This window comes from Pelophylax lessonae (assembly GCF_965119305.1).
Source record: "Pelophylax lessonae genome assembly, chromosome: 3".
Classification (NCBI taxonomy): Eukaryota; Metazoa; Chordata; class Amphibia; order Anura; family Ranidae; genus Pelophylax; species Pelophylax lessonae.
In genome coordinates this window covers 365077987-365105198 of record NC_138770.1, presented here as the reverse complement: position 1 = coordinate 365105198, position 27212 = coordinate 365077987, and the positions used below count along the sequence as shown (strand labels likewise).

The window sequence follows — 27212 nt, the reverse complement described above, 5'->3', positions numbered from 1 at the left end:
GTCGACCAAGTCCCCTGGGCACAGAGCTTCCCCAGCACTCCACCCCAGGCTGACAGGCTGGCGTCTGTAGTGACCACCGTCCAAAACACCGGCAGGAAGAATTGCCCTGGCACAGGGCAGGTGACCAGAGCCACCAAGAAAGAACCGACTTTGTAAGATGGCTCAAGCAAATCTTCTGGTCCAATGGACGAGGAACTCTGTTCCATTTTGCCAGAATCTCCTCTTGCAAAGGTCTCGAGTGAGACTGAGCAAACAGGACCGCTTCGAAGGTCGAAACCATCAGTCCCAGGGCCCTCATGCCTGCAAGGAGGATTGATCGGTCGCCATCAGCAACCTGACTGCTTTTTGCAGCATCTGAAGTTTTCCATGGGGAGAAAGATCCTCGTCAGAGTAAAGTGGAGAGTGGAGAGTGTCAGCCCCAGATAAGTGACCGGTACTGATGGCATCAGAGCAGATTTTTTTTTAAATTGATCATCCACCCGAATACTTGAAGGGTCTGAATCGTGATAGAGATGTTGCCCAACAGATCTGAGTGGGAGACTGCTCGCAACAAATCGTCCAGATATCCGACAATGGTGATACCTCGCCGACGTAACAAGGCCAGCACAGGGGCCAGGACCTTGGTAAATACTCTGGGAACTGAGGCAGGACCAAAGGGTAACGCCACAAATTGAAAGTGCACCTCTGCCACCACACAGCAGAGGAATCGCTGGTGTCCCTCGAAAATGGGGATGTGGAGATACGCATCCTTGAGATCGAGGGAAGACAGAAAATCTCCCCGATTCAATGATGCCACCACTGACCGAATGGACTCCATTCGAAACTTCTGCACCAGCGCAAAGCCGGGTGAGGGCGCCCCTTCATGCTGAAGAGGACTTGTCAGCAGCACCGGACTGACTGGCCTTGGGCTTGCCCCAATGCTTTTTAGCCCCTCCAGAAGCCCTTAACGGCTTACCTTTTTTCTTGCGCCCCAGAGGCACGAAAAAAAAAAAAAAAAAAAACTTGTGAGCAGAAAAAAAGAGACCCTGCTTAGTACGGGGAGTCTTACCCTTGGAGTATTGAGGAAGAAGAGAACTCTTGCAGCCAGTCAAGCCCTTGATCAACTCATCCAATGAGTCGCCAAACAAATGCTCTCCCAGAAAGGGGTGGTCAGCTAGGGCTTTCTTAGAAGCTTAGTCAACTAGGGCTTTCTTAGAAGCTTGGTCAGCCGACCAGCTCTTCAGCCAAACCATGCGTCGCAAGGCAATGCCCACGGCCGAAACCATGGCCACCAGGGGAGCTGCATCCATAGACACATCACACAGGAACACCAGAGCCTGGAACACCTGGTCCAACAGTTCCAGCTGTTCTGGAGGAACAGTCTCTGGGTCCAAAGACTCCCGCAAACCCCTAATCCATTCCGTCACCGTCTGAGACTAAAACAGATACAAACACCGGTTTTAAAATGGAACCCACCAACGCCTGAAGATGGCGGGAAAGGGATTCCACCTGCCTGTCCACCGGATCCATAAAAAAAAACGGGCACTCTTCCACAGGCACAAGAGTAGATTTATTTAATCTGAAAACAGGATGGTCCACTTTAGGTGGAGACCGTTTCAGCAAAAGGATACCGGCATTTAAAGCGTTTTGGCACAACTAATACGTGCTTAAGATGACGGCGGTGATCCACAACAGGAACAAGCAAGCCCAAGGTACCATGCCAGCCCTCCCCAGGGTACCAGGCCCCCCAGACACAAAGCCCCCTGCAGGAACAGGGAGGGGGGGGGGGGTAAGAGACAGACCTGGCAGGCCAGGGGGATCTTTCAGGAGGCACAAATCCCATTATCCCCAGGAGAGGGCCCACATCCCCCAAGGCCAGCATAGGCAAGGGGGACACATTTACTCACCATACCATGGACCGGGTGGGCTCAGCTTCGGGCAGACCGCCTCCCACCCCAAGTGGGGGTGCTGACAGCCGAGGGGTACACTGCAACTCAGGGCGTTCCAGGTGGTCATGCCCCGGCGAGGCATCCGCTGGCAGGCTCGTCCCAATCCGGAAAAGGGGCACCGTCATGGCTAGGCTTAGTGTAGGACTATATCCTGCTTGCGCTCGTAGGCAAGGCTGGGGGGACCATAAGGATCTAGATTATCCAGTGCGGAGCCCCAGCCGGCATCATTGCTTGTAGATCACCAGGAAATTCTTCCCTAACACTAGCTAGCGAGTAAAGGGAAATAAAAGAAAATATTCTGAAAAGAATACAAAAAATCTGAGACCAGAGTCCCAGCAGGAAACCTAGGTCCTATAAATATATAATTAGCGTTGCGCAAAATAAAAATCTATCCAAATGTGTAAAAATTAAAAATGTGTAGCAAAAATATTATATAAATATATGTGTATATCCCTCAAGCAAAAGATTCCAATTTCATAATCTTAAAATGCTGCATCATAAATAAAATCCAATGATGAAAAGGAAAAAAAAAAAAAAATGATATTATATATATATATATATATATATATATATATATATATATATATATATATATATATGTATGACTCTCAAACAAAAGATTGCAATTTCATAATCTTAAAATGCTGTATCAAATAAAATCCAATGATGAAAGGTAAAAAAAAAAAAAAATTATATTATATATATATATATATATATATATATATATATATATATATATATATATATATATATATATATAGTTGTGTACAGTGTGATTCCTAAAAATGAATATAAATTGCGCTAGAAGAAAGTGCAAAGTGCTGAATCACAAGTGTGTATCACAATAAATCCTTGTGCTTAAATATACTGCATATCAATCCATACAATATATATATATATATATATATATATATATATATAGTGCTATAAATGATAAGTAGTATCTGTGGTAAAATAATAAATATATAAGTCCATGCGGCAAATAGCAATCAAGTGTCCAATAAAGTCTTTAGTGACAATCTGTGCAAATAAATCTTTAATAAGTGCTCAAGCCACCAATTCGTGGTGGTGTCCCCAAACCAGGTGAGTGACCGGGGTGTCACAACTCACTCCTAATCGTGCACCCCCTTGTGATTGGACGCTCACCTTATGTTAGATTAAATTGGGTTCAAATGCTGGATATCAAATGGTTAACGCCTCCAGGTGATCATATCCCATATATCAGCCACTTTCTCCGTAGTAATCAGCATATCATGAAAAATATAAAAGCTCACAATGGTGCTTATACCTTTTTAAAAACGTTTTAATTTTATTAAAAATGTGGTAATGCACTCAACATGCTTTGGGGCATCCATGTACCTTTTAAACAGCCATCCACGTGTAACAATCTTTAACCTCCTCCCGCGCTATAGCCGAAAGACGGTTACAGCGCGGGCTCTAATTTCCGGGAGGCCGTCTTTATATGGCCTCCCAGTAACAGGCTCCCCGCGCGCTCCCGCCTCGGGCAAAGTCTGTTTCGGCCGTGTCTCTTGGACACAGCCAATCACAGATCGTGGTGAATGGCCAATCACAGCGGCCATTCGCCACTCGATCGGAGCATCCAATGAGAGAGGATCTCAAATGTAAACATATGAGATCATCTCTCATTGCCAGCTCTCCTTCCTCACACAGACTGCAGTTTGAGGAAGGAGAGATCTGTGAGTTTGAGTGTTTACAGTGTGCGATCTGAGTGCCAATCAGTGTGCCCACAGTGCCAGTGTGCCCATCACAGAGCCAGTGTGCCCATCAGTGTCACAGTGCCCATCAGTGTCACAGTGCCCATAAATAATTTTACGGTAATACAAAAATCCAGTTGTTTTCTTTCGTTTACTGACTGACACAGCTCCATATCGTCCCTTGGGACGTCCCAAAGCAGTGTTAATATGAGGGATGGGAGCATCAGCAATAAACATACTTCCCAAAGGCTAATTGTGGCCAACCAGGTAAAACAGGAGCTCAACAAGGAAACAACTTGAGCTCACCTGGTAAAAATTTTCACCCCCTCAAAAGAGGACTAATCCTCTCCAACAGCGGCATGCAAAACCTTACGGGCAAAGGCGGCAACAGATGCCAACATATCTACCCTAGAAAATTTTGTGAAAGTGTGCACGGACAACCCAGTGGTCGCCTGCAAACCTAAGCACTAAGCGCCCTCGTAGAATGTGCCTTAAAAGGAAAACATAGGATCCTGACCTTTAATACAATAGGCCTGCACCACCGTCTTCCTGACCCATCGGAAAAGGTCACAGCAGACGCAGCCAGCCCCACTATGGGAACCATCCGTAAGGACAAACAGGGAATCTTTTTTTTTTTTTTTGGAACGACTCAGTCGCCGCCAGGTACGACCTGATTGCCCGAACCACATCCAAAGAATGTAAGGCAATCTCTTCAGGGTGCTTAAGGCTAAGAACACAAGGAAGGCAACACAATGCTTTTATTTAAATGGAAACAAGGGACGACCTTAGGAAGGAAACTGGCAGGGACAAAGCACCACCATCTCCGTGAACCGCCAAGTAAGGTGAACAACAACAAGACAGCTGCCAGCTCCGACACCCTCGGTGCAGAAGAAAAAGCCACCAAGAAGGAGGATACCTTGTGGAACAATGTATACAGGGAATATCGCATATATTTTCCAACGGCGGTTACTGAAGAACCAACAGCACCAAGTTGAGATCCCATGAGGGCAATGGAGACTGTACTGGGGGAGCCCAGTGGCGAACCCCCTGAAAAAAAGGTGTGAACCACAGAAGGCGTAGCCAAGGAGGAAGAAAGGAAACCGCCAATGGTCGAACTTGGCCCTTGATGGTACCCGAAGCCAGGTGCTGCTCAACACCTTGGTGGAGGAAATCCACTCCCAATCACCGAAAAGGAGTGGGAGTGAGCCCCAGGGGATTCACATCCGCAAAGTATGCTCCTTAAAAGGTAGATTTACTAGTTTGCATCAGCGTGAGAATCATCGATTCAGAAAACCCTCTAGCCTTCACCACTTGGCTTCGACAGCCAAGCCGTTAAAGACAGCGACTGTAAAGGAAGATGAAACATTGACCCTTGAGCCAACAGATCTCCTCTAAGAGGAAGTTTCCAAGGAGCATCAACGTCCAACCGTAACAGATTTGCGAACCAAGACTGGCGAAACCAGTCTTGAGCCTTTAGGATGCTCGTATTCCCTTCTGCCTCGAGCTTACGCAGGAGTCTTGGCAGAAGTTCCAGAAGAGAAAAGCCGGATTTCATATGATACTGGCCTCAAAGGAGCCACCAGTGCGTCCGTGGCGTCGGCCAGAAGATCCCAAACACCTTCCTGTGGAAACAAGAGGTTAACAGGACCAAGTCGGGAGTTCCCCACCAAAGGCACCACTGATGAAACACCTGCGGAGGAGATGTCCAGTATATCCAACAGTAGTTTGGATTCTTCCAGAGGCCAGACCCCTTGAACACGATCCGTGTCAAAACTCGCCCCCTCCCCCGAAAAGGCAGGCATCCAATACCGACCACCGTCCAGTACAGGGGGAAGGAAGATTCACCCTGTCAGAGAACCGGAGGGCGAAGCCACTGAAGCAGGGACCTTCTCATACCCCGGCTCAACAGGAACAGATTGTCTAGGGACTGTGAATCCTCGCTTCACATAGCAAGGAACTCTCTTGCAGAGGTCTCGTGTGGAGACAGATTTTAGAACTCGTCCCATGGGAGGAACACCCTGGCTGAGGTAGAGGCCAGAACACACCCAGATAGTCCAACTAGGTGAATGGAACCAAAGCCAAAAACTGGAAATTTAATTTCCAAACAAACTCCTACAGAGTCCACACAGTAATCTCCCGGTTGTCCGTCAGAACAGTCGGAGACTCTGCTCGTAGATCACCACCCAGGTACTTCAGTACCACAATCCCCCGCTTTTGCAACAACGCCAACACCGGGACCAACACACGTGACAGCCCGAGGAGCCGAGGTGAGACCTCTTGACAATGCTCACTGCCCACGGCAAGCGAAGGAAGCGCAGATGATCGACATAACGGAATAGGACGGTTAGCCTTGTTAATATCCATAAGTGGCCAGAAGATACCCCTGAAGTAGGAATGCCACTAGCAGTATGAATGGACTCCATTCTAAACATCTGTACCCGCAAAAACCGGTTCAGAACTTGAGGTCCAAATCTGGACATACCTCACTTTCCTTCCTAATCTGGACATACCTCACTTTCCTTCCTAGGACCTGCAAACATGTTTGAATAAAAGCCATGAAACAAACTTTCCGATTCTGAGACCAGAACAATCACCCCTTGTAGCAGCACGTTTTGCAACACCCCGAAGAGACTGCGCAGGCTGTCTGGGGATAAACGCAGGTTGGAAGGCGTGAACCGCACTAGAAGGCCTCATGGAACTCGGCTTTTTTCTGTAGGGCCGCATATTCTCCCTTTGGGAACCCAGCACAGAGACTAGGGTCTCACAGAGAGCCCCCCCCCACCCCCGGGCCAATACTAACAATCTGGACCCGGATCTCACGAGTCACCTGATTGCTGTGGTAGGCTCTGATTGGCTACCACAGTGATCAGTCACCGAGAAGCATGGCCCTGTTTTTTTTTTCCTTTCTGTGAATGGAGAGACAGATATATTGCATCTTTGTCTTTGCATTCAGAAAGAAAACAAAAATAAAGAAAAAAGTACCTAGACCAAGGTTTGATCTAGGTCAGTGCAAGGTTTATTGATTGGGTCAAAAGGTCAAGGTCAGTATATTTTGAGCAGGATTTCTTTTTTTTTTTTTAAAAAAAAAAAAAAAAAAAAAAAAAAGAAGGATGCACGCTATTGCTTCTGGGCTGTACTACGGGTACAAACAAATACACCTATGTGGTATCGTTGCAATCATGAGCAGAAGAATTTTAGGATGTTTTTTGGTGGTAGGTTAAGGTGGTAACGAGGTAAATTAAAAAAAAAAAAAAAAAAAGGTAAAGGTAAATTCAAAACAAATTTTTATTTATTTTTTTTTTTTTTAATATTTTGGCTAGTTTTCTTTTGATGATAAAATTCAGGGAGACATCCATAACAAAATTACTACAAAATGTCCTGGAAAAAAAAAAAAAAAAAAAAAACACACACAAGATATAATACACCTGGATGAACAAAGCAGTTGTGATATGTACGGCTTTACTAACACATGTCAAAATTGAAAAATTGTGCTTAGGCCAGGGCTTGACAAATTTGTTTGGAATCTAGGAGCCAGCTAAAAAAGTTAGGAGCCAGTTTTTTTTTTTTTTTAACAACAAAGCTTTATTTTCAATGACGAAAATAACCGATCTTAAATTTAAACAGTGCAGCAAGGTTGGGGGCGATAGGAGATCCAGTGACCAAGAGTAACATATGCCACCTTAGGCCCCTTTCACACGGGCGCCTACGCTAAGCAGAATCCGCATGCTCGGTGGGGATCTCTCTGCTGATCCCCGCTGAGCAGGCGGATGACAGGTCCTGTCCGCTCTGCTATGCAGTCACAGCCCATTCTCCTATGGGGCAATCAGATGGAAACGGACTGTCTGTTTCCATCCGATGCCATCCACCATCCGTCTGTTTTTGGCGGACAGGATCGGATGGCGGTGGCTTGCCACTCCATAGAGACTGAAGGGTCCGATCAGGTCCGCCTGAAAAACTGACAGGCGGACCTGATCAGAAAGCCAGTGTGAAAGGGGCCATCGGCTGTGTGGCAGGGCAGGGAGATGATAAAAAATAATTTATTTTTTTCCATAAAAGATTCTTATTGTGAATAAGGGATTTTAATGCAAAACAAAAGATCAACACGTTGCAAGGAGATTACAAAATGCAATTTTAAAGTAAGGCCCCTTTCACACAGTACGCATTCCGTTGCGGACCGTGCTCTGCTCAGCGGGGATCGATCCGCCGATCCCCACTGAGCCGGCGGATGACAGCTCCGTCTCCGCCCTGTGTGCGGAGAGGGAGGTGTCAGAGCCCCGCTGCTCTCTATGGGGAATCGGGTGAGAGCGGACCGCCTGTCCGCTCTCATCCGATCCCCAGGACGGATGGAAAATAGGTTTCCATCCGTCCAGATTTCACGGACAGGATCTGATGCGGATGGCAGCGGGTGTCAGCGGACATGTCACCGCTGACATCCGCTGCTCCATAGGGCTGAATGGGGCATCCAATCAGATCCGCCTAAAAAACTGACAGGCGGATCTGATCGGAACGCCCGTGTGAAAGAGCCCTTACACTCTTTTCCAGAAGTGCATAAATAAACACATTGTCCTAGAACTTCCAGGAGAGAGCGGTGTAAAATGGGATTTAAAAATAAAATCAAATAATACCCACACTCCCTGCACACTTACCTTTAACAAAAGGGCGCCAGATGAAGACTGCAAAAACTTCCGTCTCTCCACCTCTTGGGAAGGAGAAGGGCGGGCATTGAAAACAAACAGTAGAAAATCCTTGCATTGCTAGTTACTGCGTGTTGTAATACTCCCGGCCACCACAAGTGGCCGCCAGTTCCCTATTGGCAGCATCTCCGTGAAGAAGGCCCAAAAGCCGGGGCCTCAATTTTTGGATGATGCCGTAGTTAGAGCGCAAAGCAACAGGACATCTCCTGCAGTGCAGTGCACCCCAGGCGCCAGGTCGCTAATTCTAGTCGCAAATGCGACCTGGCGCCCGGGGATTATCGAACCCTGGCTTAGGCTTTTAGATTTGTTTTACCCTTAGGTGTAAATGGGCTAATTTTTAAAAAAAATTTACTTTAGCATTTTACTTGAAAGTTCTGTAAATGCCCTCTGTTCACAACTTACCATGCACAATACATTTCCCCAAACTGTAGCTGGCGGGACAGAAATGCTGCACACAGTATAAGTGAGGTTTTCTCATCCCCCTCTGACTCCAGATTACAGATCATTTCCAATGCATCCTTACAATCTACTTTGGCAATCTAAAGAAAAAATACAAAAGAAAATATGAGTAACTTTAAAAAGTGTATCTACATCCAAAACTAAAAAACACAACAGCTATATGACAGGGCTCAGAAAGGATGTAAAATAGGTGGCCAATTTCCAACATATCAGCATGTTCTGTGTGCCAAGTCTAAGAAAAGGCCCAGACGTGGTGTATACAGGGTTGAAATCATTTGAACTCATTTTTTAATTTATAATAAATTACAATATTCATTTTTTTCAATTCATAATTAAAATAACAATTCAGAGTTAAGGTTTTAACTCAGAATTCTTTTAACCAGTTTAGAGCAAGAATTACTGCAGATATCCTTTATTTGGGCAAGTCCAAAGCTTTTATTTGGGGATTTTGTTCAGCATAGAGCCAACAAGTAACATAAAAGGATTGTCAGAAGAGAGAGCTGGGATTTTTTCAAAGCATACTGTAAAGAAAAAACAAAACAGACCTCTTCTATAAGCTTTATGTTTGGGGAGGCCGCACAAAGACATTTTAGGTAGAGCTGTTTGAAGTGCCCTTTTCTGCTCATCTCTGGGTGGTCGGAGCATAATTTTGCTAGGGATGTTGCCTCAGCTACTTTGCCAAGTTTAAGAAGTCGCTTAATTCGCATCTCCAGTAGCAATGGGCCTTCCAAATACAGAAAACTATCCGCTGTGGAAAGACATAGTCCAGTTTTAGAGATAGAAATACATGTGTTTAAAATAACCAATGAACCTCAGAAGTATTACACAGCAGACACAAAACAAATGTGACATGCATATATGTAAAAACAACAATATTGTGATGAAAAAGTTATTGCTCATCAATAATAAAAACACAAGTTATTGCAAATATTACGCCATGCTTCTACTGTAGCCTAATGCAAACCTTTGCATTCAAAGCTGCAGGCAAATTAAATAAAAAGGACAAATGATGCTATTGATTTATCCACTTGCCGTCTGGGTCAATTCTGACATTTTTCTCGCTAGAAAATTACTTTGAACCCCCAAACAATATATTGTGAAAGCAAAAGTCCTGGAGAATAAAATGATGGATAATGCGTTTTTTTTTTTTATGTCGCATATTTGCGAAGCCATATATCAAAACCCAAATTTTCAGGAAAAAAACATTAAGAGTTTTAGTGCACATAAACACAAAAGACAATTTTAATAAAAGGTAAAAGACGTTGCACTAATAGATACCTAAAATGTCACACTTCAAAAATTGCCCATGCCAGTAGAATGGCAAACTATGGCACCTAAAAAAATTCCATAGGCAACAAGTTAAAAGCCTTTACAGGCTACCAGTTTAGAGTTCAAAATGTACATCTGGTTTTATAATTTTTGATCTCACCCCGACATTTGTGGAGATACCTCATGTATGGTGTGCAATCACCGAATAAATATGCATGTAGGACATACGTGCATGTTCATACTTGCTCATAAGCACAAGGAGGCGGAGGGGCTTCAAATTCTATTTCTTTTTTAACACCGTTTATATAAAAAAGAAAAAAAAAACTTTTGCTCAACTTTATTTTTACATAAGCAGTGACAGTACTCTTTACTGAGAGATCAGGGGTTTATTAGACACCAGATCCCTCCTCTGCCCTCAAAAGCATCTAATGAAACCCAGATTGGTTTGATCGGATGATTACAATCAGGTTAGCAGCTTGTAAACAAACTGAAACGAGAGGTGAGGAAATCTGTGTCTCTTCCAGTTTTATTTGTTACAGAGCGAGGGGGCAGGTATGGATATACGATTCTCTCCTCTGTATTCAGCCGGCCAAACAGGAAGCAGCAATCCTAGGCCCCCTGATAACACAGCAGAGCCCAGAAATGGTGCGGAAAAAGGGGGCCCCTTCTGTGGCCTGTAGAAGTAATCAGGTATTTGTAGAGCCCTTGGATCACTTCTACAGGAAAGGCAATCGCTGGCAGAAAATTTAAACCAGGATCGTGGCTGCAGCGGCACTGGCTGAGGCCACATTCATCTACATGCTAATGCATTGGGTTGGTGAGTGGCACCTTTTGTTCTCTTTGATAATAAAAGCCCTTGCAGATCACAAACTTTGCAACAGCATGCAATGCCAATCTACAGCGGATAAAGCAAACAGACTACTTTCACATTAAAAAAGGGTACATTTAAAAAATAAAATCTATAATTCATTCTCTTTAGAGCAATTGGGTTGGCTTCATTCTTCATATGCAGTTCAGTTTTGGTCACCATTTCACAGAAAGTATAGCCTTGAATTAAAAATAATTCATAGGAAAAACAACAAAAGTAGTAAGTGCAATAAAAAAAGGTGCAATCAGTGCTGAATAGTCCAATATACTGTGCAATTTGAAAAAGGTGCTGGTTATATTTTGAATTGTTTTTTACAACTGAGGGACAATTGAAAGACCTTGCAAGTTCCCTACCCTCTTGGCTGTCGTGACAGCTAAGAGGAAGGCTAGGTTTAGGGATAAAAACTTAACGGGAACCTCATCTATAGGTTCAAAAGGGCTTCTAGATAGCACCTCTAGATCCCTAGGTCAGGTTCCAAGGAGGTAACCTGTCTCTAGTGACAGGGGTAGCTCTATCCACGGCCATCAAAAATGTTTTAACTAAAGGTAAGCTGCTATTTGTACTCGAAGGGTGTTAACCCCCACACCCTTTTATACCCCATCTTGTAAGAAATCCAAGATTATGGGGACAGAGGCGGAAGAAATTTGCTTCTGCCTACGCCAAGTACAAACAATTTAAGTATATTTTCCTCGCTATTGGTTTCCTGCTCAGGAGGAGTGTGTCTATCACTCTGAGCAGCCCCTTAATCTAAGGATCTGGCACTCACTAATCAGGCTGTCAACTGGAAGAACTCTGGTCTGGGGTGCCAAACTGGTCCCTACAATAGTAGGTCTGGGAGGTTCGGAAGCACCCAAGGAGGTGCCACCGATAACGCTTTCAGGGTCACAAACCACCCCCTTCTTGGCTACCAAGGCGCAATCAGGAGGCGGCGACGGCCCAGGGAATGACTGAGCTCCTGTAAAAACTCGAGGTATAAGAGTTAGAGGGGGAAAGGCATAGGCTAACTCGAACTGCCATGTCTGGGCCAGAGCACCCAGGCCCAACATCCCTTTCCCGTGAAAGAGAAAAGAATCTCTCTGTTTCATAGGCTGGCAAATAAGTCTGAATTTCTGGACTAGTGTCTGAAATACCTTGGGATTTAGCTCCCATTCTCCTTGTCTTATTGGATGGCGACTGAGGAAATCTGCTTTTCCCTTCTATGTGAATGGCCGGCAGGGAGATCACTCTTCCTTTGATCCTAGGATTTCCTGGGCTAGTACCAACAGGTGTCTGAACTTGGTACTCCCTTGGTGATTCAGGTAAGCTACTGTTGTAGCTTTGTCTGAGCAGACCTGAATTTCCATGCCTGAAATGGAACTCTCGAAGGCTCTTAGGGCTTAGTCCACTGCTCTGAGTTCTCTGAAGTTGGAGGCCTGGGCTACTTGTCCCAGATGCCCTGGGGCATGTGCTCCCTCTAGATGAGCCCCCCACCCTCAGATGCTTGTGCCTGTGGTGACCTTCAGAGGGCTTTACTGACCCCAAGGTCTGCCCTTTTCTAAATTGCTTGGCATTGACCATCACTGTAAGGAGGTTTTTTACTGAGGGGTGAGGATTACCCTTTCGTCCAGGGACTCAACCTTTTTGTCCCAGGAGGAAAGGTGGAAGAATTGAAGGTCTCAAGCGTAGCTACGCCCAACCTACTGCTGGGATACTAGCTGACACGAGCCCCAGAACTCTCAGGATCTCCCTCCTGGAGCACGAGAGGCATCCAATCTTCTTCCTGAAGAAACTTATTTTCCTTGGAAGGAAAAGGCTTTGTATCCGCGAGTCTATCCGCTACCCCAAATAAGTCTGAACCTGGGCTGGCACCAGTGAAGACTTTTCCATGCTGATTAACCAGCCTAGTGTTTGTGGGACTGTTAACAACTTCTAGGTGTTTGATCTCACTTGGTCCGCTGACGGACCAAAAATCAGTAGATCGTCAAGGAAGGGATCAAGGATATTCCCTGGAGATGAAGATAGACCATGGCCTCTGCCAGGATCTTTGTAAAAATCCTTGGACTGGCTGCTAGACCAAAGGGGAGTGCCCTTAACTGCCAATGTGCAGTCCCTTCCTCGGTGACCACCGCAAATCTCAGAAAGGCCTGGTGTTCCGGATGAATTCAAACATGGAGGTAGGTATCTCTGAGATCCAGAGTAGTCAAACACATCTTTCAACAGGTTTTTGCGGACTGTATAAATACCTTCCATTGAAAACTTCTTGTACTGTAGGAACTTGTTTAAGTTTCTGAGGTTTATGATAAGGTGGTATTTTCCCAAGGGCTTGGGTACCACGAACACGAGAGTAAAAGCCTTGGTAAAGCTGATTTTCTGGCACAGGAACTATCACTAGTTCTGCCAGTTCTTGAATCCCATACAAAAGGACTCTTCTTTTTAGTACATCATTTGGCGGATGAGTTAAAGTCACTTCTAGTGGGGGTATGGATGAAAATTCTAGGCAGTAGCCTTCCTGAATGAGGTGATTAATGTATGAACTGACTGAAATTTCCTCCCATTGGGAAATTAAATGAGACAGTCTGCCCCCCACTGACTCTGGCGTCACTTAGTATCTTTGGCGCTTGAGCCTGGAGAGGGGAACAGCAAATTACTTCTTTGCCTACCTCTACCAAAGCCCCACTTCTTATTGGGCTCGTTTTCGGCTCTCTGTTGACTTTGCCCGGGGGGGGGGGGGGGGGGGGCACAAAAAAATTCCTATATCTCTCCCTTTATGGCTTGCTAAGAAATTTCTTCCCTTTCTTAGAGGACCTGGACAATACTTCATCCAGGCCTGAGCCAAACAGTAAGGCAGTGAAGAGGAGATAAACACAAGATCACTCTTCCTGCCGCATAACTAAGCCCGACACTGGTATTAGCCCCAACCAGGAGAAAACAGCACTTGCCTTCAACCACCTGCACCGACCTTCCCTCCCCCTCCTCCATGAGGTGGGTAGCGGCAGGTTGCATGTGTCTGGCAGCTTTCTGGCTCCTTTCGGCTGGAGAGTCCGCCTTACTGCTGCCATGTGGGTCCGACGTCGCCTCCGTACTCGCTTCCCTCTTTCGGGTCGCACTGCCCATGCTCCGCCTTTCCTGCACAAAACGGAAGTTCTGTTTTCAAAGCGAGACTTGGAGCGCGCTGGTTCCTCCTCCAAGACGCCGCTACATCCAGCGCTTTTTTCTAATACTGGCTGAATGGCAGGGTGGACCGGAGGAGACCCCTGCTGAAGAGCAGGATACGGGCTCTGGAGGGACCACCACTGTGACCAACTGCCTGTATCCTGGGGCGACCTGTGAGAAGCCTAAAAGGCATGCAGGTAGAGTACGGCCCTCACCGGCGTTGCGGAACCTACCTCACAGGGGGACCATCCAACAGAGTCTTCAGGAAAGAGACAAAAAATAAATGTTTCGCTGTAGGAGAAACACAATCAATACTGGATGGACAAGGGGAAGGGTGGGGCCTTTTAACAACTGTGAACTAATTGGGTTTCCTGTAGGGTGGAGCCTCTCATCTCTCATGTGTTGCCGTCCTGGAAGGTGAGAGGAGAAAATTACATACCAGCACTGTGCTATAAGGCATGCCTTAAAAGGAACAGGATTTTTTTACAAACACTTTAACGCAGTGGTTCTCAACTCCTGTCCTTAGGACCCACTAACAGGCCAGATTTTAAGTATTGCCTTGGGGAGAGAGACTAGAAAACTGCAATCACTGAGCAGCAAATTTCACCTGTAATGTATTTTAGTTATCTTGCAAACCTAGCCTGTTAGTGGGTCCTGAGGACAGGAGTTGAGAACCACTGCTTTAACCACTTAAGGACTGGAAGGTTTTACCCCCCTCATGACCATATGTACTGTTACTTTACTAATGACCCTGGCAGGGAAGGGGTTAACACCAGGAGTGATCAAAGGGTTAGGTGTGCTCCTAGGGCGTGCTAACTATGTGGGGGATGGACTCACTGGACGAACACAGATCTGTGTTCCTAAATCCCTGAGGATCCCTGTGTTCATCTCTGACAGAACAGCGGTCTGCCTTGTTTACATAGGCAGACCACCGTTCCGTCTCCATGGGGAGCAATCGCAGGTGTCTGGCGGACATCGCGTCCATCAGACCCGCTGACTGGCTCCTCCTCTAGCCAATAGGTGCGTGTGCGATTCCAGCGAGGCACGCGCGCCCCATTATATAATAAAGCGACGTGCAGGTATGTCGTTTCGTGTAATAGAGCCGACCTGCTACTGAAAAAAAAAAAAAGGCAGCTGGTCGTCAAGTGGTTACGGTGCATGTAAACTAACAATTTCCTTTTTTTTTTTTTTTTTTTTTTTTTTTTAAGCATTTTGTTATATCTGTTCAGCCACTCATTCAACAGTAAATCTCGTGAACTGATAACTTCCTGTCCCATTTTCAACAAACTGAAGCGATAGAAATGCTCCTAGTTATCACCTTTAAACTACAAAACACCTCCCATTATGTTAAAGAGAGGGAGAGGTGTTCTGTAGCCTGAATCTACTTTTATTTCCAGGGCAAGAACACTGCTCCTCTGAGATAGTTGGGCTGTCACTGGAGGACAGGAAGTGAGTCCCTGGCAGGATCACTCGGCATTTTATAAGCTTTGCAATAGCTGAAATCCTGAATGACATCGTGTTTGTTGATGTGAGCATCTGACGCTCAGGCGGTAAAAGCACACCCATACTGACAGAAAGGGTTTTAATACCACTTCCTATGTAAACACAATGTAGAAGCATTGTGTTTATGGTCACAAACAGAGCTACAACAGAGGAGCTTTGTGCTGGACCTGCACCTTGCAGCTGGTATTTCCAGTGCTGAAGATGGCTGGGACCCACAGGAGAAGCTGAGTCCTTGTACCGTTTCATCACGACACTTTGAACTTGGGTGGTTAAGTACAACATTCCTCAAAAATGTTGCAAAAAAAAAAAAAACGGAATTTTTGTAAAATCTTACCTGTAAAATTCCTTTCTCTGAGTCCTCCGACAGTCGCCGCCTCTTCATATTCGTCACATATGGGGTATTAGACTTTGCTCCGAAATATGAATATGTTAACATTAAAGCTTTTAACATATCCCACCCTCAAGGGGTGGTCCCCTCAGTCAATACTCTCCTACTTCCTGCAACCATATCTCAGTTTCAGTGGAATAGCAGTAGAGTATACAACCAAACCCCAAAAGAGGGGTGGGGGCGGCGACTGTCGGAGGACTCAGAGAAAGGAATTTTACAGGTAAGATTTTACAAAAATTCAGTTTTCTCTTACGTCCTCCGACAGTCGCCGCCTCTTCATATTCGTCACATATGGGGACGTCCCAAAGCAGTGCAAACATGAGGGGTGGGAAACGCATCCGCGCCGAAAGGCAACGCAGTCTCCGCATCAAAGAAAGGAACCTTACCAAAGGAAGGAAACCAGCTGGGCTACAGGAAAAACAAGTGCTCAACAGGAGCAACAACCCAGGAAAAGACAAATAACCAGGGGATAAAAAACTTATCCCAACAGCCAGAGGTCCCCAACAAGGGACCCTAGGGAACTGCCGCACTAAGAACCTTGCGGCCAAAGGAAGCATCCGCCGATGCCTGAACATCTACTTTGTAGAATTTTGTGAAAGTGTGCACGGTCGACCAGGTCGCCGCCTTACACACCTGGGCTACAGAAGCCCCATGACGACAGGCCCAAGACGTACTCAGAGATCTAGTAGAGTGCGCCTTCACAGGCACAGGGGGAGCCTTCCCCTGCAAAGCATAGGCCTGTTCAATGGTCTACCTGATCCATTTGGCGATGGTAGAGGCCGACGTCGCCATGCCCTTCCGAGGACCCTCTGGAAGAACAAACAAGGAGTCCGTCTTCGAAAAGACTCAGTCGATTTAAGGTAAACCCTTATAGCCCGAACAACATCCAAAGAATGTAATCTCACCTCCTTTGGATGTTTAGGCTTCGCGCACAGCGAAGGCAAGACAATATCCTCATTAAGATGGAATTCCGAAACTCGCTTCGGAAGAAAAGGATTAGGTCGCAAGACCACCTTATCCAAATGAACAACCAGATACGGAGACTTGCAGGACAAAGCCGCCAGCTCCGACACTCTGCGAGCCGAAGTGATCGCAACCAAAAAGGCGACCTTTTTGGAAAACATAGACAACGAGATCTCCCTGATCTGTTCATAAGGAGCACGTTGTAATACAGATAGAACGAGATTCAAGTCCCAAGGGGGCAGAGGATCCCTCCTAGGAGGAACCAGATGCCGCACTCCCTGAACAAAAGTGCCAACCAAGGAGTTGGAAGCCACGGGACGTTGAAACAGAACGGCCAGCGCAGACACCTGACCCTTTATCGTAGCCAGCGCCAAACGCTGATCGACACCCGTTTGAAGGAAGGACAGCACTCGGGAAACAGAGTACGTGCGGGGTGAAAACCCCCTGGACTCACACCAGGCAAAATAGGCCTTCCAAGTACGGTAATAAACCTTCCCCGAGGAAGACTTCCTCGCGTTGATCAAGGTATGAACGACCTCTGGGGAGAGACCCTTCTCCTTCAGGACCTCGGTCTCAACAGCCAGGCCGTCAAAGCCAGCGACTGTAAAGCAGGATGGTATATCGGTCCTTGAGACAGGAGATCGTCTCGAAGAGGCAGACGCCACGGGGCGTCGACCGCCAGATTCACGAGGTCTGCGTACCAGGACCGGCGAGGCCAGTCCGGTGCCACAAGAATCACCGTGCTGCGTTCCGAGTGTAACCTGCGAAGGAACCTGGACAGCAACTGAATCGGTGGAAACACGTACATCAGCCTGTACTGATGCCACGGGGCCACTAACGCGTCCGACGCGTCTGCCCGAGGGTCGCGCGTCCTTGCCACGAACCTTCTCACCTTGTTGTTGAGATAAGACGCGAATAGGTCCACATCTGGAAGACCCCACTTCGCGCACAACATCTGGAAGACAGCCGGGTGGAGAGACCATTCCCCCTGATCCAGGGTCTGGCGACTCAGATAGTCCGCCTGCCAGTTCTCCACCCCCGGAATGTGAACCGCCGTTATCGCCGGGACATGAGTCTCGGCCCAAGACAGAATGTCGGCCACTTCTCGAGCCGCTCGGGCACTCCTGGTGCCCCCTTGGTGGTTGATGTAGGCCACCGCCGTGGTATTGTCCGTCTGCACCCGAACCGGGCAGCCCTGCAGCCGGTCCGTCCAGCGATGAAGACTTTATTGCACGCAATTCCAGAATGTTGATCGGAAGGGAGGACTCCCCCTCCGACCAAGTCCCCTGGGCGGACAGAACGCCCAGAACACCACCCCAGCCCGACAGGCTGGCATCCGTGGTGATTACCGTCCACGAGATAGGACGAAACGACTTGCCCCCGGACACCATCGGGGACTGGAGCCACCACAGAAGGTCTCTTCTGGTGCGATGACTCAACGAGAATCGAAGATCCAGAGATTGAGGTCGCCCGTCCCACATGGACAGGATCTCCGCTTGGAGACCCCGCGTGTGAAACTGGGCGAAGGGAATCGCCTCGAAGGCCGAGACCATCAATCTCAGACATCTCATGCACGTCCGCAGAGACGAGTGCAGAACGTCCCTGAGGGACCTGACTTCCTCCTGAAGAGTTCTGAGTTTGTCTTCCGGCAGGAAGACCTTCGCCTGCACCGAGTCCAGAATCATTCCCAGGTAGGGAAGACGAACCGACGGACTCCGTGTCGACTTTGGAAAATTTATCGTCCAACCAAACTCCTGCAGAGTTTGCATCGTGACAGACAGGTCCTTCTCCAGACCCTGGCTGGTCGCAGACCGAACCAGAATGTCGTCCAGATACCCCAGGACAGAAATGCCCTGGGCCCTCAATAATGCCAGAACCGGTGCAAGCACCTTGGTGAAGACCCGCGGAGCCGAGGCAAGACCAAAAGGAAACGCCACGAACTGGTAGTGATCCTCCGCAATGGCAAATCGAAGGTACCTCTGGTGACCCTCGAAAATGGGGATGTGAAGATACGCATCCTTCAAATCGATGGAGGCCATGAATTCCCCCGGAACCAGGGCAGCCACCACCGACCGCAGGGATTCCATGCGGAACTTGCGAACCCGCACAGAGCGGTTCAGAGCCTTCAAGTCCAGAATTGGACGAACCTTGCCCTCCTTTCTGGGCACGGTGAACAGATTGGAATAAAACCCCCGAAATCTGTCCCGATGAGGCACCGGAACTACCACTCCCTGAGCCCTCAGGTCCCGCACCGCCAGGTGCAGGTCCCGTAAACGCTCTGGAGACAGTTGAAGATTTGAGGGAAAAAATCTGCTCTCCGGCCGAGAAACTCGATCTTGTAACCAGATCGAACGATCTCCTGAACCCATCTGTCCCGCACGCGGGCCAACCAGGGTTGAAGAAAACCGAGCAAGCGTCCCCCCACCCCAAAACTGGGTGAGGGCGCCCCTTCAGGCCGCACGGTTATGGGCTGCGGATCCGGATTGACCGGACTTCTGTTTACCAGACCAGGGCTTCTTCTGAGAGCCTTGACCTTTGAACGGTTTGCCCTTGTAGTGCGACCGAAAGGCACGAAAATTAGCATGCTTCTTCCCAGAAGCCCCCTTAGCCTTGGGGAAATGGGGCAAGAGAGTGCTCTTACCTCCGGTGATCCCCTTAATCAACACATCCAAGGACTCCCCAAAAAGGCGAGACCCATCATAAGGCAGATTGGCTAAGGTCTTACGTGAAGACTGGTCCACCGACCAACATTTCAACCAAACCAGACGGCGAGACAACACCGCCACGCTGTGCACACGTGCAGCCAACGGGACTAGGTCCAAGTCCGCATCACACAGATACATGACGCCCTGGTGGATTTGATCCACCATATCCAGGGTCGCCGGCGAGGCCGAATCGGCCACTAGGACGCGCCTAAGCATCTGCGTCCAACTTGCGACCGCCTGGGCCGCCATGAGAGAGGCAAACAGAGCCTTAAGCATAGAACCCGTAACAGAATAAGTATGACGGGCAAGAGACTCCAATCTCCTATCCGTGGCATCACGGAACACAGGGGAATCCTCTGCAGGAATCGCAGTGGATTTGTTTAAAACCACAATTGCGTGATCCACTGGGGGTGGCACACACCACCTTTCATCAGTGGAAGGCGAGAAAGGATAACGCAGCTTGAACCTACTTGGTACAGCAAAAGGTTTGCGCAGATTGCGCCATTGTTCCTTAACAGCGTTTTCTCTGCGTCCCATAAGCCGCCAAGGCAGCGGGAGGACACACTTCATCCTGCAAACGCAGCGTTTGTTTTATGGAAGCAATCAATTCATCCATGATTGCAAGCTCTTCAGGCGAGCCAGGGGGAGAATTATCAACCCCTTCAACTTCAGCCTCCACCTCGGACCCCACTAGATCCAGGGAGGAGCGGGACCCCGATAAGGAGGCCCCCGCCATAACAGCCCCATCACCTTCACCCTCAGAATCAGAGGAAAGAGAAACTCTGGGTCTTTTAGTAGATTGAGCAGCCACCAGCATCTGCACCTGAGCAGCAAGGCCAGCCACAATAGTGGCTAAATCCCCCCCTGGGGGGGAAATAGCGGTCCCCTGGCTTTCCACCAAGGCGGTAGGAAATTTGCCCTCCTGAGAATCCATTGCCCCTATTACAAATGCCGGATAATAAAGGGTTAACTGCCCCTTTAACAAGCGCGGCGAGCGCAGCCCACCGCACCACACACAAGCACAATGAGACCCCCACAGGGCCAATAAAACTGACACAGGCAATGGACAAGAAGGATATAACCTGAGGAGACCCTCGCCGCTGCTGCTTCCTGGAGAAGAGGAAGTGATGCTGCCAGGGCGCTCTATGAAAGCCTATGGGAGGCTACAAGAAAATGGCCGCCATGCATGTAGAACATGCGGCCGGAGCGAGTGTAGGCAAAATGGCGCCGTTTGGCACCGAAACCGCCGCTCCACAGTACAGTAATGCACACATGTCATCCATGTATAAAAAACATGTCAGATCGCCGCAGCGATCGCTGTATAGTGCCCAAACATGCCCCACAGCACCCAGCTTCTCACACTGACAAGGCTGACACACACAGTGTCACACAGCTCCCCCCCCCCTTGCAGCCCACAGCATGCAGCCGAGTGATAGGGAGACAAACAGTGTGAACAGAGGCAGGTTACACAGTCCCAGACTGACACCCCCCCAGACAGACAGGTCCCCACATAGATACACTTACCTCACAATGGCGTGGGGGACCCGCACAGGCGAACAAGCCGCTGCACATGAGGCAGGGAGAGTCGCATACAAGACGCACAGAATGGGGGGTTAAGAAACCGCACAGCGTCCAGTGAGGTAGCCACCTCACAAATCATCCCTTTCCCCCGAACAGGGATGGGTCGTTCACTGTGCCAGGAGCGTTACCTGGCTGAACGCTCGATGGCAGGCTGGGAAGCCACTGACCCACGACCTGCGACCAGGGGGATCAGCCCGAGACCCAGCCCGCATGATCCTCTTCATCCGAAGAACTAACGCTGACAAAAAGAACAGCTAAGTAAAGGTAGAGAGAAAACTCAAACAAAAAATCAAAAAAGAAGAAAGAGTCTGGGGCACAAAGCCCCAGCACAGAGAGAGCCAGCCACTCCTGACAAGCTAGACATTGAAACTGAGATATGGTTGCAGGAAGTAGGAGGGTATTGACTGAGGGGACCACCCCTTGAGGGTGGGATATGTTAAAAGCTTTAATGTTAACATATTCTGTTGCCTAGCTACTCCTTCGGAGCAAAGTCTAATACCCCATATGTGACGAATATGAAGAGGCGGCGACTGTCGGAGGACGCAAGAGAAAGCAACATTTGCTTGTCATTCGTACATTTTGGGTTATGCTCAAACAAAAGCATTCCTAGTTACTGTCCAAAGGAAAGTGTTATACACAGCTAAGACAGCTCTGTTTGCCTCTGCTTTTGCGCTGCTTGCTAACGCAATTCAGAGGTCACTTTTTAGACACAAGCAATATCATAAACTACACAGCTTATCTTTTATTGTGAATACATAACAGAACAATGTATCACTGCCGGTAACCTTACAGTTTCTGTGAATATGCAGTGCTGTATTTCAGTCCTAAGCCCTCACATGAAACACAATACCATACGATTACAGGAAAGAAACCTTGGCATTCTGTTCGTCAGTGCAATTATCTTAATTGAAATTCAGCTTGGTTGTATGACCTTGGTATCACACAATGTCAGATTTAGATCTATAATCTGGCTCACACAAGAAAATGGGAATTAGTTGTCCAGTCTAGGTAAAAAAAAAAAAAAAAGCGATAACCTAAATTTCATCATCTATAACTTCAGTTAACAGTGTATATTGTTACACATTGATATCTAGAGTGCAGAAATAATCACAAAATGAAAGGTGTTACCCTGGAGGGGGTCCTGGATTTGACTGTTAAGTATGTTGTCCAGAACTGGATCCTTCCACACACCAGCTTCTTGAGACATGTTGTACAAGAGTAAAAGCTCATGGCTGTCATTTTCAGCTAACCGTTCATGAGCAGCCTAGAAAAGCATGTGAAAATGAGGCTTTATTATACTGAAGACTAGTTTTACCATTTTACTATGTATATGCACACATTAATATACAACTAAATAGCATACAAACTGACCCAAATTTAAAAGTGACATTCCAGCTCCGATTTAACCATTTCCACTATAAATACTGCAAGGATTATCTTCTCTACCACAAGTATTTGGTACCATGATACAATTCAGTGATTGCGGGTTTAATTAGTTTCTATACATTTGTAGAGGAGTCTATGGCTAGCAATCTGGCAGTGAGCACCCATTGGATCCCTCCACGGTAGAGTATCACATTATGCCAAGACCGGAAAGGGGGTCCTGAAGGATAAAATCTCTAAACATACTCTTATCCTTTAATGGCACTTTTCCACTGCAAGTACCGGCTCGGCTCCACTCGGCCCTGCTTGGCTCTGTTGGTTTTCCACTGCATGGTACCGCATGGTACGGTGTTGGAACGGTTCGGTACGGTTTGCTTTTCCACTAGAGTAAAGTGGGTGGGATAACAATGATTCTCTGACCAATCAGTGGCTAGTAGTGACAAACAGTCAAGGCTGCATGCAATGGATTGTGGGATATGGTACCGGTACGGCCCTGTTGGAACCACAACTGAGGTGGTACTGTTTAAGCAAGCCGTACCGTTCGGGTTCCACGTAGTGGAAAAGTGCCGCCGTACCGTACCATACCGAACCGTTCCTACACCGTACCATGCGCTACCAGCAGTGGAAAAGCACAAAAGCGAACCGAACCGTTCGGTTCCATGCAGTGGAAAAGCGCCATAAGACGTATACACTAGCTAGCCCAAAATAAAACACCCCTCACACAACTAGAATGCCTCAGTTTTGTTAAAAGCAATATCAAGAACATACTTATAAACGGCGGGTGGGACCTGTGTCCCTCAATGAACACCAAGAAAAGGATTTTAGAGCATGTACAAGAATCATTGTTTTCTCTCTCATCCATTGAGGAACAAAAAAGACTAACCTTTGCTACATCCATAAACTGTCAAACTTCTTACTAAGGGGCAGTATAACGCAATGGTTAAGAAGAATCAGGAGCTGTGTCCGTCAATGAACAAAAGACAAATGTATATTCCTGTTTTTGAAGTGTAAATAAGATATAATTGTATTTTCACAGGGTTTACATTTTTCTGTTGTGTTGATGTTTATACACTACTAGATCGAAATTTATTTTTTTAAATGAAGATGCAGTATTTTGATCTTTGTCCATTGCAACTTTTCCTCCTTTCCCTTAATTGATTTTAAATAAGGACACACTTGTTTGCTCTTGCATTACGGGAAATGTTGATAGATATAGAGATAGATACCTCTCGCTCTCTCTCTAATATATATATATATATATATATATATATATATATATATATATATAGTTTGTTTAGTTGTGATGAGCTATGACAAACCAGATGGCTGAAACTCATTAGCATATTTTCCTCTGTAGGGACGATGCAGCCAATTAAAAAGTTACCTTAATTTGGAGGATACAGAGTTGCCAGCTATCCTATTATGCATGTGGCAGATGTGTGTGAAGGCACTAAAGCCTGGACTTCGGCTTTCCTAGCTCCCTTACAGGTCACAGTTGAGGGATGTGCAATGTATAGGTGTGGTGCTAAAATGGGCAAATGGAAATGCCTCGAAGAGGCAACCATCAGACCTAGATCTTCCTGCCAAACCAGAGAGTTGAATAGCTCTTGTAATGTAGAGTTGGAAGCGGAGACCAAAGCATCTGAAATTTCTACTCAGAAAGGAGCACTCTAGTATTAGTTGTGAACAGGACTAGACAGTTTATGTAGGTTCAGGATTCATTTAAATCCCTGTAACTGTTGAACGGTCATTTTCATATTCGAAAGAGCCTATGCCGACTGTTCCCTCAACAGGAAGATGTCTCCACAAGAATTCAGCAGGGCTAATACAGGAGCCAAGACCTTGGTAGTGAACACAGAAGATGCTGTTGTGAGAAGCCAACGTTTGGTAAAGTGTAGGAAATCGGCGATGAGCAAGAATTATGGGGACATAAGCATCCTTGATGTCAACTGATCCCTGGTGAAGGAAAGCAATAATAGAATTTGAGTGGAGACACAAAAAGGGACATTAACAGATGAGGGGAAGACTTACAGTGTGTTCCTTAGGCTCCTTCCGCTGAGAAAGATGGATGCTCTTTCCACTGGCAGCATCCTTGACAAACTGGTTCAAAGAGAAGCGGTCTCTGGTAGGGTTCCTCACTCCAGGACATTAGTCAAAGTGCTCTACACATATGAACTGAGATGATACACATGCAAGAAATTAAATGGGAGGCTTTTAGCAAACCGTCACAACTGAAATTTAACAACACAGCAATCTGCTTCAAGTGTTCTGTGGGTGAGGTATCAACTTCGACAGTAGAGTTCTTATAAGATTATGACCAGTCAAACATGGTGTGACAATGTAAGGTCACAGCCAGAATTGGGTGAAGGAAAAGGCCCATCAGCAAGAATATAGCTCTAGAAAACACTGGTGGAGTGGAAGTCACTGCAGGTATGTTTAACAAGCACAAGGAAGGAATATGATTGCCTAAAGGAGACAATAGTCCAGAGGTAAACTCTCACAGCGTGCACCACTTACCAGACAATAGAAAAAAACCTTTTCCCTAGGATGTTTCAGAACAGAGCATAAAAAGGACAATATTCTGATTCGGGGGGGGGGGGGGGGGAAGGAGGCTGAGACCACCTTCTAGAGGAAAGAGGCCTAAAGACCTAAAGAAAACTTTGTCCTTCAACACCTGAGCAGTAAAAACAGGAGAATTTATGCAGGCCACACTGTGAACAAAGTCCCCCAACTAGGGAGTGAAAGGGCTAAGATCTCTGAATTAAAACAGGCAAGGCTGAGATTTGTCCCTAGATGGTACTCAAAGATTGATGTTGGTCCATATTAGGCTTGAAGACAGAAAAGATCCACAATAGCTTGAAAGTTTGACTCACAAAGCAAAATGGGCTTTACAGGTGTGATTGTAGACTTTGAGAAGTTGATTTCTCAGCCTTCAAGAGGGTAAAGATGACCGAATCCAAAAGGCCATGGACCCTCGGGACTGTGGCTTAAATAGCCATGCTGTTAAAGCCAGTGACTAAGAAGCAGAACAGTACACAGTCCCCTGGAAGGCACCACATAGTGCCTACCAGGACTATGTGTGACTACTAGGTTATCCTGGGAAAATTGGGTGCGATGAGGATCACCAGAATATCCTTCTCGATCCAGAGACTTCCGTAACCGAGAACAAATGAGGGGGTAGAAAGGCATAGATCAAGCTGAACGGATTCCACTGCATCACCAGAGCATCCACTGTGAAGGCCTAATGGTCCCTGGACCCAGAGAGAAACCTTTTCAGTTTGCTGTTGAATTTGGACGCCAGAAGATCCACATCCGGCATCCCCCACATGTGGTAAAGAGCTTGAAACAACCCTGGATGGGTAGAGCATAAAGCTCTGCACAAGAAGGGGATTAGGTTTGCTTTCCTGTGAGCGATAAGACTTCTGGTGCCTCCTTGACTGATGTAGGCCATGGTATTGTCCAACTATATTCTTGTCTGATGTCCGCATCTTGAGTTCTAGAACTTTAAAGGGAAGTTGAGCTTCTACCTGTAAAATGTCCCCATGCTGAGAGGGCATTCAGGACTGCTCCCAAGCCACACAGGCTGGGATCTGTTGTGAGAACCTTCAATAACTGGAGAAAAGAGCTTATGTAACCTCAGGATTGGGTTGGAAATCCACTACACTAGGGAAAAAAAGGCCTTGTAGGCCAGATGCATGGGACAGTCCAAGGACTGAGTCTATTGCTCTGACATTGCCAGGATGCTGAGTTGCAATGACTTGGCATGAAATGGCAGAGCCTCAAAAGAATGCAACCATGAGGCCCAAGACCCTCAAAGCAAACATGATTCAAGAATCCCCCTGAGCCCAAGCATGAGTACAAAGAGGTAATTTTTTTTTCCTGACAGAGGAAGATCATGGACAGAACTGTGTATAGCCAAAAGTAATCCAGTCTGAGGTTATGCCAGTGATGACTTTTGCAGATTGAGGATCAACCCAAAGCCCTGCAGAGTCTGTGCTGTCTGCTGGATGTTAGCTAACAGGGTCTTTTAACATCAGACTGTCCCACATACCCCACAATAGGAATTCCCTGACTGTGGAGAAAAGCCAAAACTAGGCAAGCACCTTGGGTGCGGTTGTCAGACCAAAGGGATAAGATGACAAATTGGAAATGCTGATCGCCCACTGCAAAATGCAAATAGCATTGAGGAAGAAAAAAATGTATTTTTGTCTTACCCTAAAATCCTTTTCTCTGATGTTCATTGACAGACACCGCTCCATATCTTCTTTGACCCTTGGGTTATGCTACTACTCCTCATTAGGAGTAGGACACTAGGCGGAAAAGAGGTAAGAGTTTGACTACGCCAATAGGGCAGTCACAGGGGGTATACTCCCACTTCCTGCTCTAGCTCTTCAGTTTTGTAACAAGCAGTGTCAGAAGACCATAAACCTCAACTCATTAGAGGGACGGGTGCGGTTTCAAATGATCAGACAAAAGGATTTTACGGTAAGACAAATCTAGTTCTCTTTCGTTCATTGACGGACACAGCTCCATATCTGTTGACCCTTGGGACATCCCAAAGCAGTGTCAATATGAGGGGTGGGAAGAACACAGCAATAAACATACTTCCCAAAGGCTAAACGTA

The 27212-nt window shown here is 46.9% G+C and overlaps 1 protein-coding gene across 1 annotated transcript in view; it reads right to left on the bottom strand.

Annotated features, from left to right (window-relative positions):
* Positions 1 to 27212, bottom strand: part of ZNF292 (zinc finger protein 292) — a 176804-nt gene that overhangs the window by 62824 nt on the left and 86768 nt on the right. Inside the window, exons 4-6 of the mRNA XM_082249212.1 lie at positions 22334 to 22469; positions 9342 to 9544; positions 8740 to 8876 (exon numbers count right to left, since the gene is read on the bottom strand). Coding sequence (XP_082105338.1) covers positions 8740 to 8876; positions 9342 to 9544; positions 22334 to 22469 — 476 coding nt within the window. The remainder of the gene's footprint in view (positions 1 to 8739; positions 8877 to 9341; positions 9545 to 22333; positions 22470 to 27212) is intronic.